Source organism: Corvus cornix, chromosome 2 (assembly GCF_000738735.6).
Source record: "Corvus cornix cornix isolate S_Up_H32 chromosome 2, ASM73873v5, whole genome shotgun sequence".
NCBI lineage: Eukaryota > Metazoa > Chordata > Aves > Passeriformes > Corvidae > Corvus > Corvus cornix.
In genome coordinates this window covers 136,615,649-136,632,074 of record NC_046333.1, presented here as the reverse complement: position 1 = coordinate 136,632,074, position 16,426 = coordinate 136,615,649, and the positions used below count along the sequence as shown (strand labels likewise).

At 40.8% G+C, this 16,426-nt stretch overlaps 1 protein-coding gene across 1 annotated transcript; it reads right to left on the bottom strand.

Moving 5' to 3' along the window:
• Positions 1-5,799: 5,799 nt before the first annotated feature.
• Positions 5,800-16,172, bottom strand: TRHR (thyrotropin releasing hormone receptor). Its single transcript, XM_010404849.4, has 3 exons — positions 15,015-16,172; positions 8,528-8,908; positions 5,800-7,720 (listed from the first exon to the last, which is right to left on the bottom strand). The coding sequence occupies exons 1-3, from the start codon at positions 15,807-15,809 to the stop codon at positions 7,715-7,717; spliced, it is 1,182 nt and encodes a 393-aa protein (XP_010403151.1). The 5' UTR covers positions 15,810-16,172; the 3' UTR covers positions 5,800-7,714.
• Between the last annotated feature and the right edge of the window lie 254 nt (positions 16,173-16,426).

The following is a 16,426-nucleotide window of genomic DNA, read 5'->3' as shown; positions in this document are numbered from 1 at the left end:
TTACATTCTGAAATTAATAAAAACTCAAGGTAACCCCATCACAGATAGAGATAATCTCTTACTTCAAAAAATGTATGTGTTGGATGAGTAACACTTATTTTAGACACTACCTGTTTTCTGTTCTTTATTTTATTAGAAACTATGAGTTAAGTGAAGCCGTTGAGTGAAAGCCTATTATTGTAATCTTATTTTCATTATTCCCTATTTGTATATATCCAAACTACAGGATATAAATGGTTGTTAACAATGAGAAGGAACATTCATCTACTCTACACAAAATAGAAGTTTATCATAAGACATTGTTATTATTTTTCATGGATTCTTGTACTCTGTTTTTTGTCCCATGCTTTGGCCTTGGCAGACCAAGGGCTTTTCTATTCTGCCTGTTTGGATCCAAAATGTTTGCAGGGCAGAAATACCTTGCTGTCTGATGGAATACCATGCACTCAGGGTACAGCTCTTTCAGCACAGATGCAGCTTTGTTTTCCCTTAATTTTTCTCCACTGAAATCAAGTGGGGAGAGAGACTTCAAATGCCAGCATAATACTGAGGAGGCTTGAGGAGCTCTGATGAAAGAGGAATGATCCACGTGGCAGGTGTAACACGTGTTTGTGAGTGCTGCCCTGGTGCATTTTTGTGGAGTGTTGGGTGTTGTATTATATGCTTTTGGAAACAGCATCCAGTGGTAAGTGTGAGCACATGTATTTCAGCAGGGAAGTTCAGTGAGGTGGAGGCTAAGACTTGGAGTTCCACATGGCTGAAGGATGCTGAGGCCCTCTGGACCCTGCACTGGGCTGGTGCTCTGTCAGAAACCGGTGCCCTGCCCCATGAGCATTTCCTCCCCACCAGCAGCACAGAACCCTTGGCTGAGATCAGGATGTGTCCACTGCAGTGCTCTGCTTAGATCTATACATCAAACCATCAATAAGAGCACATATGTTATAAACTTCATAAAAACTCTCAAAACAAGCAGAAAAATTAACTATTTCACTTGATGTAGAAGACAGAGAAATGGAGGAGGAATAGGATAATTATGCACCTTCACAAAACAAGTAGCTCATCTTAGTGGTAGAAAATAAACACTCGATACAATCTAGAACTGTTAGGGAAAGCTGAAAGAGTGAAATTTGTATGGAGGAACTTAAGTGTGACTTGATAACATGTCTGGGATATCTACTCCAGTGTTTGACCACACTCAAAGTTTTTTTCTAATGTTTAAGTGAAATGTATGGTATTTCAATTTGTGCCCATTGCCTCTTTCCCTGTCACTGAGCATCGCCGAAAAGAGCCTTGGAGCTTGTCTCTATCAGGTATTTATACATGCTGGTAAGATTCCCTGAACCTGCTCTTCTCCAGGCTGAACAATCCCAACTCTCCCAGCCTCTTCTCATGTCAGATTCTGCAGCTCCTTCATCACCTCTGTGGACCTGCACTGGACCACCCCAGTATGTCCATGTCTCTCAGGCACTGAGAGGCCCCAGCACAGTACCCCAGATGTATCCCAGATGTATCCCAGATGTCCCAGGGCTGAGCAGAGGGGAAGGATCACCTTCCTTGGCCTGCTGACAATGTTCTGTCTAGTACAGCCCAGGAGGTTCCTGGCCCTCTTTGCTGCAAGCGGTTTTTGCTGCCTCGTAGTCCATCTGTTCACCAGGATCCACAGTGCCTCATGTCCCCAGAGCTGCTCTGAGGTCAGCCCCCACAACCTACCGGTGTATGGGGTTATCCACCCCATGTAGACAACTTGAGTTGGGTACAAACGAAAAGATTAAGAAACCTACTACCTGGGATTCACAAAAGTCACCAAGATCTGACTGGAGATTGAGCCCTCTGTCTTTGGGACAGTGGTAGAGCATTTACCTAAGAAATGAGAGGCATGAACTTGGCTTTAGTCTAGCTCTAGGGAGTTCAGCTTTTGCATATATCCTGATCCTCAGGAGACTGAGTTTCCTATGCATTACCTTGAGGAAAATCAGAGCAGATCAAGTAATTCTGCTCATCCTCTTGAGTGTGGGTTCAAGCACAAGTGGCTGACATCACCAGAAGAGCCAAGCAGTACCCAAGGAGTACAGGAACCAACTATGCTGATTGTAGTGACCAAAGAACAAAGTGGCTTCTGGTCTCTGCCCCTACTCCCAAGATGTGGGAGTTTTGCTCCTTTTTTATTTATTTGTTTATTTTGTTTAATGCTGTCAAATGTAAAATGCATAAATAACCCTTGTAGCAGGGACAGGGATTCACATGAATCCCCTCCCATTTAAACACTGTAACTACTGCTAGGCTACTGACACACTGCTCTTCCCTCAGGAAAAAAAGATTGCATTTTTTGGGCTCTCATTCCCCTACAGATGGCAAAGGATGTTGTTACATTTTCTGTCCATTGCCAAGGACAGCAAGACAAAAGGTGTGTATTCAAGTGGTCGTTAAAAAAATTTAAATTGCAGTATAATTATCTTGCTTAATATTTTATTAGAGTAGCAACAAAAATCCATTACAAATTACTCCCCACAGTAGCATGCATCCAAGAATTAGAAAATGTTTCTTTTGAACAAAAACTGTTTTACATTTATCAGTAGTACATTTCTCTGAACAATTTCACAATATTTTTTATAAACAAATGTACAAACCACATGAAGCGACAGAATGAAACCAGAATTACTCTGGGTAGGTGAAGAAGAAATTCCCTCTAAACCAGTTGCTCTTACATAGTTTGTTAGAATTCAGATTTCCAAGAGTCAGCTCCCAAATTAATGAATTCAGGAGTCCAAGTCACTTTGGCTGAGCCAGCTCACTGGTGTTTGCTGTATCGCTGTATCCCAGTAGTAACGAAAGAATCACAAGAAAACAAACTCTCATTTAAAAGAACAAAAGAGCAAAGAAACAATTCTGTCTGGAGAAGAGATAACAAAATACTGAAAGATCATTTTCAAATTTTACTGCAATTTGTAGCAAAAGAAACAACCGTACACGCACATAGTGGAGAAATAAATAAACACAGGCAGCACTGTTGAAAGAATAATTTATCTTCTCACATTCTTGAAATAATGTTTTTTTTTCCATGGTGACAATGCTTAGATCTGGGGGGTGTGTGTGATTTATTTTTAGAACACCTTTCTAAAAAAACAAACAAGAAAAAATTGTCAGCTTCCAAAGTGACCAATCCAAGCCTTCACAGTGTAGTTGGGGAGGTAGTTTTCCTGAAGTAGAATCAGTCTTTCAGTCCATTTTGTTGGATAAATGTTTTTGAAGGGATGCTAGTGAGAGCTTTATCATTTGACTTGTGTCATTCATTTCCACAGGAGCATCACAAACCCATTTACAACACATTGGAGCTTCTTTGATATATCCTTTACTCTGAACTCAGAGAGGTCATGTGATAATTTGAACCAAAGTGTGTTATAAATACACCTGACCTTTCTCAGCTGCACAATCTACCTTCACTGAAGCTTCTGAAATCTCATCATTTCAGAAAGGAAGCAGCATAGCTCCCTGAGCCAGATGCGAAGGCAGCACCTCTTCTGTTACATTCTGGATAAACTCCTAGATAAAAGTCCAGTAAGAACGCAATCCCTTACATCAAAGACGTTAAATAAGGATATAGGCATGGATTTCAATACTGCTACCAATCAGACAATTCTTTCAGACTAAATGCTGCAAAGGATTTGGCTATCCACAAAATAAATATACAAAGATAATTATACTACTGCAGTTAGTAGTTGACATCCAGCCACTTTCACTTCTAGCAAAAAAAATCAGATGTAATTATCAACAAGTTTAAAACCACATAATTTTTTAAAAAAATACATGCTCACATGTAAAATTTACATCTAGGTACAAGAAAAAAAGTTGATTGCTGTTCTAAACAGAAGGGCAAACACAGAAATTGTCACATTAGCATGATATCTGACAAAGTTTTGTAGTGCTAGCTGTATATCAGTATAAAATTAGCATGTATTTCACAACTAACATCTATAAAGATACAGTCACTTTATCATTTAAAATCACACTTTAGCTTAAATCTGAAATTTTAAATATTGCATTTTTGCACACAATTTTGCAATCATAATCATTCTGTTAAATAAATATCAGAAAGAAATAATTCCTTTTCATTTTTGTTATTCCCGGTGATGGTGCATACAAAACCACCTACATAGATTTTAGCCCTTGATGAAGCATCACAAAGAATATGGGCTTAAATACCTCACCTGACTGTCTGGTGGAGCAGAGGCTGAGAAAGCAGATAGTTAATTTTTTAACAAAAAGGCAAATAAAGGAGAGAATTCACTTCTGGTACTGTCAGTCTATAAAAGCTGTAATTCAGTCTGTGCTCTGAAAGCACTGAAATAAAAGTATAAGTTTGTGTTACTGTTATTCTATGAATACTGAACTCAGTTTTTACCCAGCCAGTTGTGCTCCTCACCAGACAGCCAGGTTTCCATGGAATGCACTCTTTGCCTGCTGCTAGTCCTGCACATCTCGCTTTTTAAATAAGAAAAGCAACTTGTTCTAGCACCTCTTGAAAAATTCTGGAAAGTAGGGCCTGCTCCGAAAGCACTGAATAGGTGCCTGACTGAAAACAGCATGCGAAGAGCAAAAGGATTTCCAGGCTGCCTCCACAGCCTCTCCCTCCAGCTCAGACTGGGAATCAGCTCTCATAAGCTGCAAGCGGTGCTGGCTCATGGACACAAAGACTTTGCTCAGTCAGACACAGGAGCTTGCTTTTACTTTGAATGTCTCTTGGCTAAGCAAACATAAATTCCTGTGTAAGGTTCACAGATACTTTAATTTCTCTGTGACAGGTGCTTTGGAGGAAATGTTAAACAGGTTGTGGTATCTCTCCTTGACTTCCCCTTATCATGGCAAACTGTAGCTTTAAGCAAGTGTAAGCAGTAAAATGCCATAGAACTCTGTAATTTCACATCAAGCTCTACAAAGGAAAGGTTTGCACAAAATGTATGTCACAGCTACAGAATTTTATTTATGCGATTAATTGCTAGGTACTAATTTGAGAATACCTTGGTATCCTTCTCTCTGACTCTTGAACCCTAGCCAATTTTGCTTGCTTGGCTGACACGTGACTTAATTTGTCATTTTACTTATTCCTTATTTTTTTAAAAGCAGTCAGGACATCCCTCTTCCAGTCCTATGGGGGTTCAGACATCTGCACACAAACAGACCCCACTGCATGCGCCTGCCTGGTGGCCCGTGCTGCTCAGATAGACAACCTGGCAAGCTGGGAAATGCAGAGGATTTGGGAAAGATTGCAACATGGCCTGCATGTGATCTGCTGCTCCACACAAAGCTCTGCCAGCTTCTGGAACTTTGTCACACCTACACTGCTGGTTAAAACCTCCTTGCTGTTGGTCTCTTCTATGCCCTGCCATCACTCTGGCAAGCTGGAAATGATGCCATGATGATTTTTTGCCTTTTCTTTTATACCCCTCTTATACCTTTTTACAACTTCTGTATTCTTAGTGCTTTTTGCCTACATTCTTGGACTTGTTTGTTCAGTTAGGAGACTAAGCACTTTAGAAGCTTTGTAGGTAGGGGTTAGTATGCCCCAGAGCCCAAGGTCCTCTCCAGAACACATTCTGTAAACCAAGATAGAACCATCCAGGGGAAGGTTTCCTGGGGAGGAGGGGGCTCATTCAAGCCTCTCACTGGAGAATTTTTGATAGATATGCTAATTAGTAAAACCTATAATGTTATACCAGATCTTTTGAGAGTGAGCATTGCAGTGTGCATTTCAGTGCATTCGACTTTAACGTAGTGCACCTAAGGATCCTTAAAATAAATACCAAGGCAAAATCCCTTTTTCCCTTCTAACCACGTTTGACTCTTGATTTTAAGACCAGGAAAAGGCATCAGAAAGTGCCTGTGGAACTCTGCAAAGGTAAAACAGGAGTTAAAGCAAGGATGCAGACAGAGCAGGATACAGATTGTTTACAAAATCACAGACTCACAGAGCAGGTAAAGTCGTAAGGGACCACAGTGGATCATCTGGTCCAACCTCCCTGCTCAAGCAGGGTCGTCCCAGAGCACATGGCACAGGACTGAGTCCAGATGGTTCTTAAATATGTCCAGCGAGGGAGACTCCACAACCTCTCTGGGCAATCTGTTTGCTTCCTCCTTATCGTAGTGCCCAATAGAGTCCTTTGAATGCAGCAGACATGGGTTCAGGGTTCACGGTTTTAACATTCAAATCTGAGGCCTGTCAGGGTACTTTTAGCTCTCTTTAAGTTTGCAAATAGAGCTGAATGGTAGTGAAAATGGTTTGAATTGGCTATGTAGGCAAAAGAATACTGGATAGGAAAGCCTTACAATGCTGTAGAGGCTACCTCTTTCACCCACACTGGACAGGTTCGTGACTTTTGGGGATGGTGCTGTGCAGGGCCAGGAGTGGGACTCGATGATCCTTGTGGGTCCCTTCCAACTCAGCCTATTCTGTGCTTCTGTGAATTAGGCTTTTTACAGGTTTTAAATGTCATGTACAAAAGCTGTGCAAAATGTTTGTGACAAACAGGAATACACAGGCACTTTCCTGAGCTTCTGCTGCACAGAAGTGAAAAAATATACTTCTAGCAAGAACAAGAGCTGTTCTAGAGCAATGCTAAAGCAATACATGTTATTTTGTCTGCAGCTATATCAGGGAGACTACGGCCCCAGGCTGCTTATCATGGGCCTGTGTGGGAAGAGCAGGGAAGGGGCTATGCTGGCAAGTGAAAAGCCATGATAACTTCTCTTCTGATGCTTTATGACCAAAAGTATTCTAATAGATAAACCTTGAGACAAAAAAATTTAAAAATGTCATTTTTATCTGAATTTTCCTCTTTTCCCCAGACGTTATTGATATTAAAGCTCTAAATCCCCTCTAGAGCTCTTAGACACAACTGGTATTGAACCAAGATAAAAGGAGCTGGTAAACACCTGTTGCGTATTCTTCAATACCTGTCAAGTTCCAGCAGGATTCAGTAATAGCTGAGACTTACATTTAAAGTGATACATCTGTAAACCTGACTGCTGAAAAATATAAGATATTTTAAATGCTTCCTACTGACTTTTTAATTTGTTTGTTCCCTGCTGCAAATTCATTGAATGGTCTTCCTATTTCACGCTGCTCAAGGTAAAAATAAACCAAAGAAAGGCAAGATTTTGTGCCCTTTGCCATCAGATACCTGTTTATTGATTGCTATGATGGCTGCAATGAGATTTGCACTGATGTGGGATGAGGGAGTTACTGGCCAGTAACTACTGCTATCAGCAGCAGTTTTGGCTGTTGGACAGGTCCTCCAGGTACTGGCCAGTGCAGCCACACATTAGAGCAGCTCCTCTCCTTCTCTCTCACCTCCACTGGGAGTATCATCCACTGCCCTGCTCTAAGCCCATGGATATGTCCTGGCAAGCCTTGCTCATTCTGTGATCACAGACCACTCTTCTGCCAGTTAATGGGAAGAAGGATTTAGGTATTCTACTGAAGCCACCTCACCTGCCTAAAGTTAGGTTGTGTTAATTACTTCATTCAGTTATCCTCAATAGTATACTCTTTTCACTCCCCAACACGCTGCATTTTCTTGTAGGGCAGAGGCAGGTATGTAAACATTTATGGCAGCTTCTGCAATTCTGTGAGCAGAAATGTCTGTACAATTCATACAAGTTGGTGGGAACAGAGCATCCAAACGTCTTACACGGCTGCGTACTCAGAACAAGGTGGGCCTCAGGCCTGAAAATGAGGAGAGAAGAAGCAAACTGAGAAAAAACTATTTTACACTCATCCCATCTGCAAAAGCAAATGAAAACTAAGCGTCTTTGTATTTTTAAGATCTAAAATGTATGGGTTTATGAACAGCATTTAGGTAGTATTTTGTGAAAAAAGCATCATGAAAACAGTAATGCGCATCATCAAGAGAACTGGGTCAAAGAGGTGTGCTACACATGGGGATGCTTGCAGGTAGGACAGAAATGCAGGGTGCTTTCAGCAGTCTCAGAATCAGAGCACCAGTGTGTGAGAGAGCCTCTCCTTAGCGCCAGCTGTGTGGTGGCACCAGGCTGGTTAACCCCCAGCTGGAGTCAGGGGGACGGCATAAGAAAATGACCCATTGCCCTCCCTGCAGCCAGCCAGAGCATGCCCAGAGGAATCACTGAGCTGAGACACCAACATCACCCTCCTGCCAGATGTGTACGTGAGACACCATGCCTGAGCGCCACTTTCTGATGCTCCACTAGAGCCCTCTGTTTCTCAGAAGGTAAGGCTTAATCTAATTGTTTCTCCCCATCCTTCCCCATGCTTCAGATCCTCCAAGTCCCATCATGCTTGGCACAAGGCACTTTGAAAACATTCCTTTCCAGAGCCAGGCAGTTGTCCCTCCCTGCCATGCCCTGTTTGGTGCATGGCCTGTCACTCTCAGCCTCTCCTGGCCCTCTGGGGTGCTGCCCCGGCTGAAAGCTACCCCAGCACAGCCCCATGCCCAGCAACATGCTCTGGTTCTGGAGGGCTCCACAGCAGACACTGAAATGTATTAACTATTACCTTGGATGACAAACATGTATCACCAATGGACAATTTTGCAGAGGACAGGTAGGTATTGCTAATATCTTCTAGCTCAGTGCTGAAGTGATCGGAATCCTTGATGACATTATAATTTAGGGCCATGCTGTAACTGGCAGGTTTCTTCTCCTGTTTCTGCTGGTAGTTGCAGAGTTTCCTGAAGGCTGCTCTGAATTTCTGGGACATGAGATTATAAATTACAGGATTGATGGCACTATTTAAATAAATACAGATTCTGCAAAATAGCAGGAACCAGTTTTCTTGGAAGGGTCTGGAGAGAAAGGAATTGACCACAACCAGGGTGCGGTAGGGCATCCATAGGAATGCAAATAGGATCACAACCACAGCCAGCATCTTGGTAACCTGAGGGAACACAGCAGGAGACAGAAGAGGGGCAGAAGGTTAATACTCCCCTTGGAATGGACAGGTGCATTCTTACACCTCTAGGGCCAAACCAAAACTATGGACAGATTCTTCAGTAGGAATTTCTGACAAATATTTGATTCAGAAAGGTTTTCTACAGTAGGAAGTACAAAATAGCTTGGCTCCAAATTTGTCCTAGTTTTTGTTAAATTACTCTTTCCAGATGATACCCCAGTAAGCTGTCCTTAGACTTTTTCACTTCTCATGCTGGAAGGGGGTGTTGATTCAAATGGGAAAGAGAGGATCTAAAATAATTTTTTTAGAACTGCATAAGATCTCTTCCTTTAGATTAGTATAGCCTGAGAGTAATTGAACATGAAACCTTTTTAGCTTATCTGGTTTAACAGTCAGCCTAAAACAATTTCCCAAAGCTGAAAATAAGGCAAAAAAGAGAACAATTAGATTAATTACTATTCCTCAAATCCTCAATGTTTAATTAGATATTCATTATGTGATGTTTACTCTGAAAAGTCAAACAAAGTTTACAGAGCCAGGAAAAAAAGGATTATCAGCAAAACTTGATTCTTATAAGAACTTTACTCTGTTGTGTAATTTTGTTTTGAAAAAAGAAAATAACAACCTTTGGGAATACCCAGGATAGCTGAAATGAAGTGAATAAAAAATAATAAAAAAATTATTGAAACCAACTTTGAAAAGAGTCTTTCTTTTGTAAATAATTTAATTCTAGTGTAGACAGTATTCAATAGTCTCTACATTAAAGAAAGTTTGAAAGATGGTAATAAAGTAGAAAGTACAGAGAAATGTGACGTGGGATGATATGGTGGCACAGCCTCATGGAAGACAAGAGATGACTTGGTTAACTGTGTGAAATGGAAAGCATTGGCACATATTTTGGTGAGCTACAACTGCTTCTTTTGATCATAGATTGATAAGAGTTTCAAGAGGTGATAACTCCACTAAGGTCACTCACAAACACATGCTAGTTTTAGAAGTGGGTTTTAGTTTGAAGTTATGAAAGAGTATATCATTCTCATGTCTTCAGATAAGCTCATTATGTAGAAACCTGCCATTGCATTGCCTAATGAATGTATTTTCTCCTATCTATCTAGAAAGACACGCTTTTAAGCCAATTGTTGATTTTGTTATAGGTATTATAATAAAGAATGTGATGAAGATCAAAGTTACTCTGCAAATTGATGTATCTTTATCTATTTTTCTGTCTTTAAATGTACCTATTCAAAGGCTGCAATTTTATTGCATAATTCTCCTCCCCTCACCCTTGCTTTTGATTTCTCTACAGCTCTGTTCAGTAGAAGTAAAAAATAAGACTGAGAAATACTACCTCCTTTCTTGTCACTAGACTGATACATTTCATTATGACTTCTAGACTGTTTTTTTATAATTTTTTGTGCAGTCATTGTAATAAAGCAAAATACAAATGTGAATGTTCCAGGTAACTCAAAGGATGATCTCTCCTTATCTCCAAACCACTCCTAAAAGGGCCATTTCTGTGAACATGGTGGCACGGAGAGAGTTGACCCACTCTGACTCAGGAAGACTCAGGACTCCTCACCTCTGCCTCTGATCCCTCCAATTCAGCTCCAGCCTGTGCCTCCAAACTGAGCAAATCCATTCAGTGGAGAACAATCACTCACTGTAGAAAATAATCCACATTTAAAGAGAGAAAGCTACCAGTTGTGGAGCCTGGATGAACAGTGGGACAGAGCCAAACCAACAGATGTATTCCATCAGCTCAGGCATTCAGTGCATAATAGCCTACACAGGCACCAGAACAGTTTGCTACCGGAAGCTCAGCAAGGCACTCTTTTATGGTATGTACCAGTCACTGGAAATTTCCATTTCTTCTGAGCGTGTCTTTCAGGAAAAATTGCTCAGAGGATCATTTGCAGTGTTGCAGCTATCAGCTTGAACCTGGACTAGAAGTCAATTATTCTTTCTGTCCGGGAGGGGTGGTAATTCAGAGTCACACAATTAACTCTGTACAGCAATGGAAAAAAGACTGTTACTCCTCAAGTGACTGTATCCCATATACCTCAAATATATTATATATAAAATATATTATATATATGTATATATATATATACATATTATTGTATATATATGTATATATATACATATATACATAATATAGATTATATATACATATACATAGATATATACATATCTATGTATATATATACACATACATATATACACATATATATACACAATATAGATATAATATATATATAAAATACATATGTATGTACGTATGTAGTGTGCAAATTATTAGCTGAATTTGTGTATATTGGCATCTGGATGAGCATTTTCCGTCTATCACAAGCTTCTACTGCTGAAAACTAAGCACTCTGTAGAGCTGGTTTTTATTTTGCTCAGGGCAATGAACCAAGGCATATGCTGCCACAGAGTCTACATTCAGTGCAAGAGAAGAGGCAGAACCTGTGGATGTCACCTCTTTGATGGCATCTCGTGGTGGTTCAGTCAGTGCAGGACAATGAGGAGAATTCACTATAATTTTAAACTGTCTGCAGTACATATCCTTCCAAAGCTGCCAAAAATAACAAATCTCTCACAAGATCTCTATTGCCAGGCAGAAATTTGGTTTCCTGATCCATCTGACCAGGTGTGGTTGTGTCACCCCACTGCAGGCTGAGGCACCACTCAGGGCTTCTGACACAAATTCACCTGAATTTGCTTTATAGGTGAACCTAGCATCTAAACACATGACTGAGGCCAAAGCTGCTTTCTTATCTACACCAAAAGGCTTTATTGCTGCACATAAATAGTATAGAGGAAAGTTTGGTCCTCTTTAAGTAAAATGCCATATCCTTTTTCAAATCACTTCATATGAAACAGAACTAAATATAACTTGGGAGGAGGCTAGTTATTTGACATCAGTGGAGTGCTAAGAGGACAAATTTTAAAAGAACATGCTTTTTATTACCTGTAAGCATATACCAAAGCTCTTTGAAAGCAGCAGCACTACATCCTCAATTCACTGCTTGGGTGAAGGCAAGCATACACTGATTGCTCTTTTCTGGTGCATGTGCATTGTATGTCCTATGCTCAGGGTACAAATTATTCTTAGTTAGGGAGGTTGAAAACATAATAAAAAGACTTTGAGCAATTTCAGCTTAGTCCAAATTTCAAGTGTAGTTTGAATAACAAAGTGCTTGAGATTGAATATGGTCCTGGCTGCATATAAATATTCCTCAAGCCCTATCTTTTTATTTCTGAGGATGTTCTAAAAAATATTTAAAATATATTTTATGGAACAGTGTCCCAGTATTTTAATTCTGAACTAGTATTCTCCTTTTCCTTTCTTCTCCAAAAGCTTGTCATTCTAGCGACATGTTTTTAAACATTTTCATTATCCTGGTACAAACAGTGTAGTATTTGCTTCCTTCCCCTTTGAATACTAATCTTTCTTACACTGATAGGTAAAAGCAATAGTCACTCTGGTGTTTTAAAGCTACGTAATAACGTCTTTCTTCTTGTGCCTGGTGGTGTTCATTGCAAGTCCATGATTTCATAATCAAAAAGAAGTTGTGCAATGAGGAGGAGGATTAAATAAATAGAACGATTAAGGCCTTGATATATTAATACCACAAGTGAAGCCAGGTGATAAGATTGAGGATTTCATGTAAGCCATGCAAAACTTATCTTGCACTGCAAGCTAGAATCTGTGCTTGCTCTGCTGTCAGAGAACAGACGGATTTCTCTGGTGAGCAGGTCATCACAGACTGCACCACTGTCTGAGAGGACTTTCTCTAGAGGGAAATCTACCTGTTACAACTGACCATGATGGCCATTATGACCTTAGATTATTTGATTGGACTGATCAACTAACTTTGTGAGATACACATACTGTTAAGTGAGCTGGATTCCATCTCAAGTATAAACCAACATGTTTGCTATGTAATGCTGCATTTATTTTTGTCAATCCCCTTGAAACCTGAGAAAAGTAGGAATTCCTTTTGGGAAAGTATGAAACCTCCATGCAAATATGTAATTCAGTATTCATATTATGAATGGACATGAAAATGTTCTGGGATCTGTGGGCTGCAGGACCCACACTGAAACAGAGGAAAAGGGTGAGAAGGAAGGAGTGACAAGAGACCAACCTCTGCAACCCGACTGCAACACTCTCTGGCCTCATGCTGCTGGTTGTCACAGGGAAGTGAGTGTAACTTGTGGCTATAGCAACGGGCAATAAATTGGCAATATTAATTTTCCCCAAGTCGAGTCTGCACTGCCCAGGACAATAACTGATAGTTTGTCTGCCTGTCCTTATCTTGGATCATGAAGAATAAGAGTACTTCCCATTTTCTCCCCCATTCTCAGCAGGAGCCAACCCCCCTAGAGAAACATGCATAAATTTAATTTTATAGAAATGTTCTTGGATAAATATGAGAACTTCTACAGAAGTAGGAAGTGTACACCACATTTTCAGTCACTTTTTCTACAGATCACATGCTGGGTATTGTACACTACTCAATCCCTGTAATGTAAACACAGTTCTGAGAGGACACACAGACAGTTTCACATTTCAGCAGCACTCACTCTCAGACCAGACTGTATTGTCAGCTATAGATGTCCTTGTCAGTGTGGCAAGAAATTTTCCCTTCTGTGTCTTACTAACTGTTGAGAGTCTAGATTTTTTTGCATATGTACTTGTTTTTTCTCATTTTACACCACTGCCTATCTTTTGCATGCTGCTATTATACAAAAAAATATTACTAATGATGCCCCCCTAATCTTGCTTTGCTTCCTGTGTTGCACTATATGCAAATTCTAGCTTTACTTATAATGACGCCACTTTAATCCATCAGGTTACTTAGACTTTTAGGGAAAGTCTTGCTGTCTTTACAAGAAATGAAAGATATCACATTATAATCGCTTTTTGGTTTTATAATATAACAGTGTCCATATTAATCAGTGTTCAATGGACAAGATTTTTCTGTTTTTCACGATACTAAGCACATGTAATCAAGCATAGAGTGATATTAAGAACTTGAAGAGCAGATTATCTTCTTCTACTAATTAATGGACAAAGAAAAACAACCTTAAACATTTCCTATCTATTAACTATAATTTGCAACATACTTAAATATAACCTAGTCCATGTATTTCTGTTGTGTGTTTCCAAGCAGAGCTCTAGTGCTCTCTGAGGGCTCGGTGCTCTAGAAGGCAGCTCAGTTAACTTCTGAGGTCCATGCCATCTCTGTAATAAGAGAACATGGTCCCTCCCATAAACAGTAGCAATTGACATGAGATAAGAATATAAAGAACACAAAGAATATCCCCAGAGCCAGCTGCAAAGGATGCGCCCTGTGTTTCCTGTCACTGCACTGGCTGTGCTGCCTGCTGCATGCTGTGTGGTTTACTGCAAATAGCCAGCAATTAATCCACTAACTCTATTCTACTGGTATTATTACACACAGCAGCATACATATTCAACAATATAAGAAGAAGCTAGTCAAACTTGTGCCTCAGTTTTGAGCCATCAATACATAAAAATATTTTACAAGAGACAGAGTAATAAAGATATTTAGCATTTACAAAGCAATTCATGCACAGACTTCCTTAAACAGACTTTTCACAGGAGAGTTAGAGACAGGAAAATTTACAACTTGACTGCATTTGCTGAGTGATAGTGCCGTAGCTGGGACTCAACCTCAAGTCTCCCAAATTCCCAGGCTACTTCCTTCTCTTCAGATCTCAAAAGTAAGTCAAGAGTCACTTTTTATATTTGGTGAGATTACTAATAGGCTGTAAAATAAACTATAGTTAAAAATGTTTCATTCATAATTGATACTTCCTAATTGCATTTTGATAGAGGAAAGAAAATATTGTTTCTTTTAATGGTCCTTGCAGTGTGTAATAACGTATAGTCAAGAAAAAAAATACATATTTATATGTGTATATGTGTATCACAGAATTTAAAATTGACTACTTAGAAAAAAGGAAGAATTTATTTTACCTCTTTCCACAGCTTCAGACAAGTGAGCTTTGGAACAAGTAGTTTAGGATTCAGAAAGCCATTTCAAATAGTTGTTCCTACCTGCTTTCGAGAAGCAATAGTGCTATTGAAACTCCTGTTAGTCATCTTGGAATTCACAGGCTTGTTTTGGTGAGCCATAACAGTCCTCCAGGTCTTAGAGTTTTCTTTTGAATCTGAAGGGATGGGGTTCAGAAACAGTATTCTAGCAATCAGGCCATAGAGGACAGTTGCCAATACCATTGGCACAACATAAAATATACCAAAGTCCATCATGTAAATAGGAGAGTAATAACTCCTGGACACCTTGTAGCCACAGGACACAACAGTAGTCTCTTTGTAGGCTACTGTATTAAGGTCTAGCAAGAAAAACCAGAGCATACAGTATATGGAGGTGAAAGTCCAAACAAAAATAATGATCTTTTTGGCTCTTGAAAAAGTGCATAGGAATTGAGCTTTGATTGGGTGGCAGATGGCTATGTACCTCTCAATGGTGAAGGCAGCAATGGAAAAAGAAGATGCATTGATTCCCAGGTACTGGAGATAAGTGATGCAGAGACACCCAATGTAGCCATACACCCAGGATCCATACAGGCTTTCTGTGATGTTGGGTAGTCCTGCAGCCACAAGCACCATGAGATCTGCCACGGCCAGACTCACCAGATAGCAGTTAGTGGGAGTTCTCATGTGCTTGGTTCTGAGGACCACCAAAACCACCATGATGTTGCCCACGATGCCCAGCCCACAGATGAGGAGGACCAAGAGGATGGTAACCACTTGGTATTCAGCTGTAATGAGCTCCTGGCTTGATAGTGGCAGCCCAGTCTGGTTCTGCTCATCTCCTGTGCCATTCTCCATCTTCACCAGGCCACTACTGCTTCTGCCCAGCACTCGACCTCAGCACCTGCTCCCCATGGTCCCCTGCAAAAGGGTCAGTGGAGCTGAGCGTGGGTGAGCTGCAGCCCCAGAGCACGTTCTCCATGTACTCACAGTCCCATTCCTGTACCGTCCTCCACTTCCCCTAAAGCAGCACCTGGACTTTCAGTCCTTGTAAATTCAACTGTCAGACGGGCTAATCCCTCTAAGATCCCAGCTCACTTGCACAGGCCAAAAGGCTGTTCTCTCGCAGCTGGTTTGAGGCATTCATGAAAGCCCAGCCTGTGGAGGCGGGAGTTTCCTGCCTGCGGCGGTGGGAAGGGCAGAGTTCTCCTGCAGCGCCGGCTGCTGAGCACCGCCCGGGCTGAGCCCATCCCGTCCGGCAGCCTCCAGCCGCACCGCGGGCCAGGAGGAGCCACAGCGCGCCGAGGGTGGATACAGAGCGGGGGGCGAAAGGAGAGGGATTTGTGAAGTTTTCCTGCTTCACGCTGCTCTCGCTCTCTGCTCTCAGACAGCTATCATGACAGTATTGATCATATTGACCCACGCTGGCAAACAAAGGAGAGATGACTGGCAACAAAATTGCACTGATTTTTTAA

What these genes read in the sequence shown, in the direction of transcription:
- TRHR (XM_010404849.4), bottom strand. Translation starts at nt 15,809, where the DNA reads ATGGAGAATGGCACAGGAGATGAGCAGAACCAGACTGGGCTGCCACTA. An exon ending in CTATTGCTTCTCGAAAGCAG is followed by an intron (nt 8,909 to 15,014) that starts GTAGGAACAACT and finishes GTGTTCCCTCAG; the next exon opens with GTTACCAAGATGCTGGCTGT.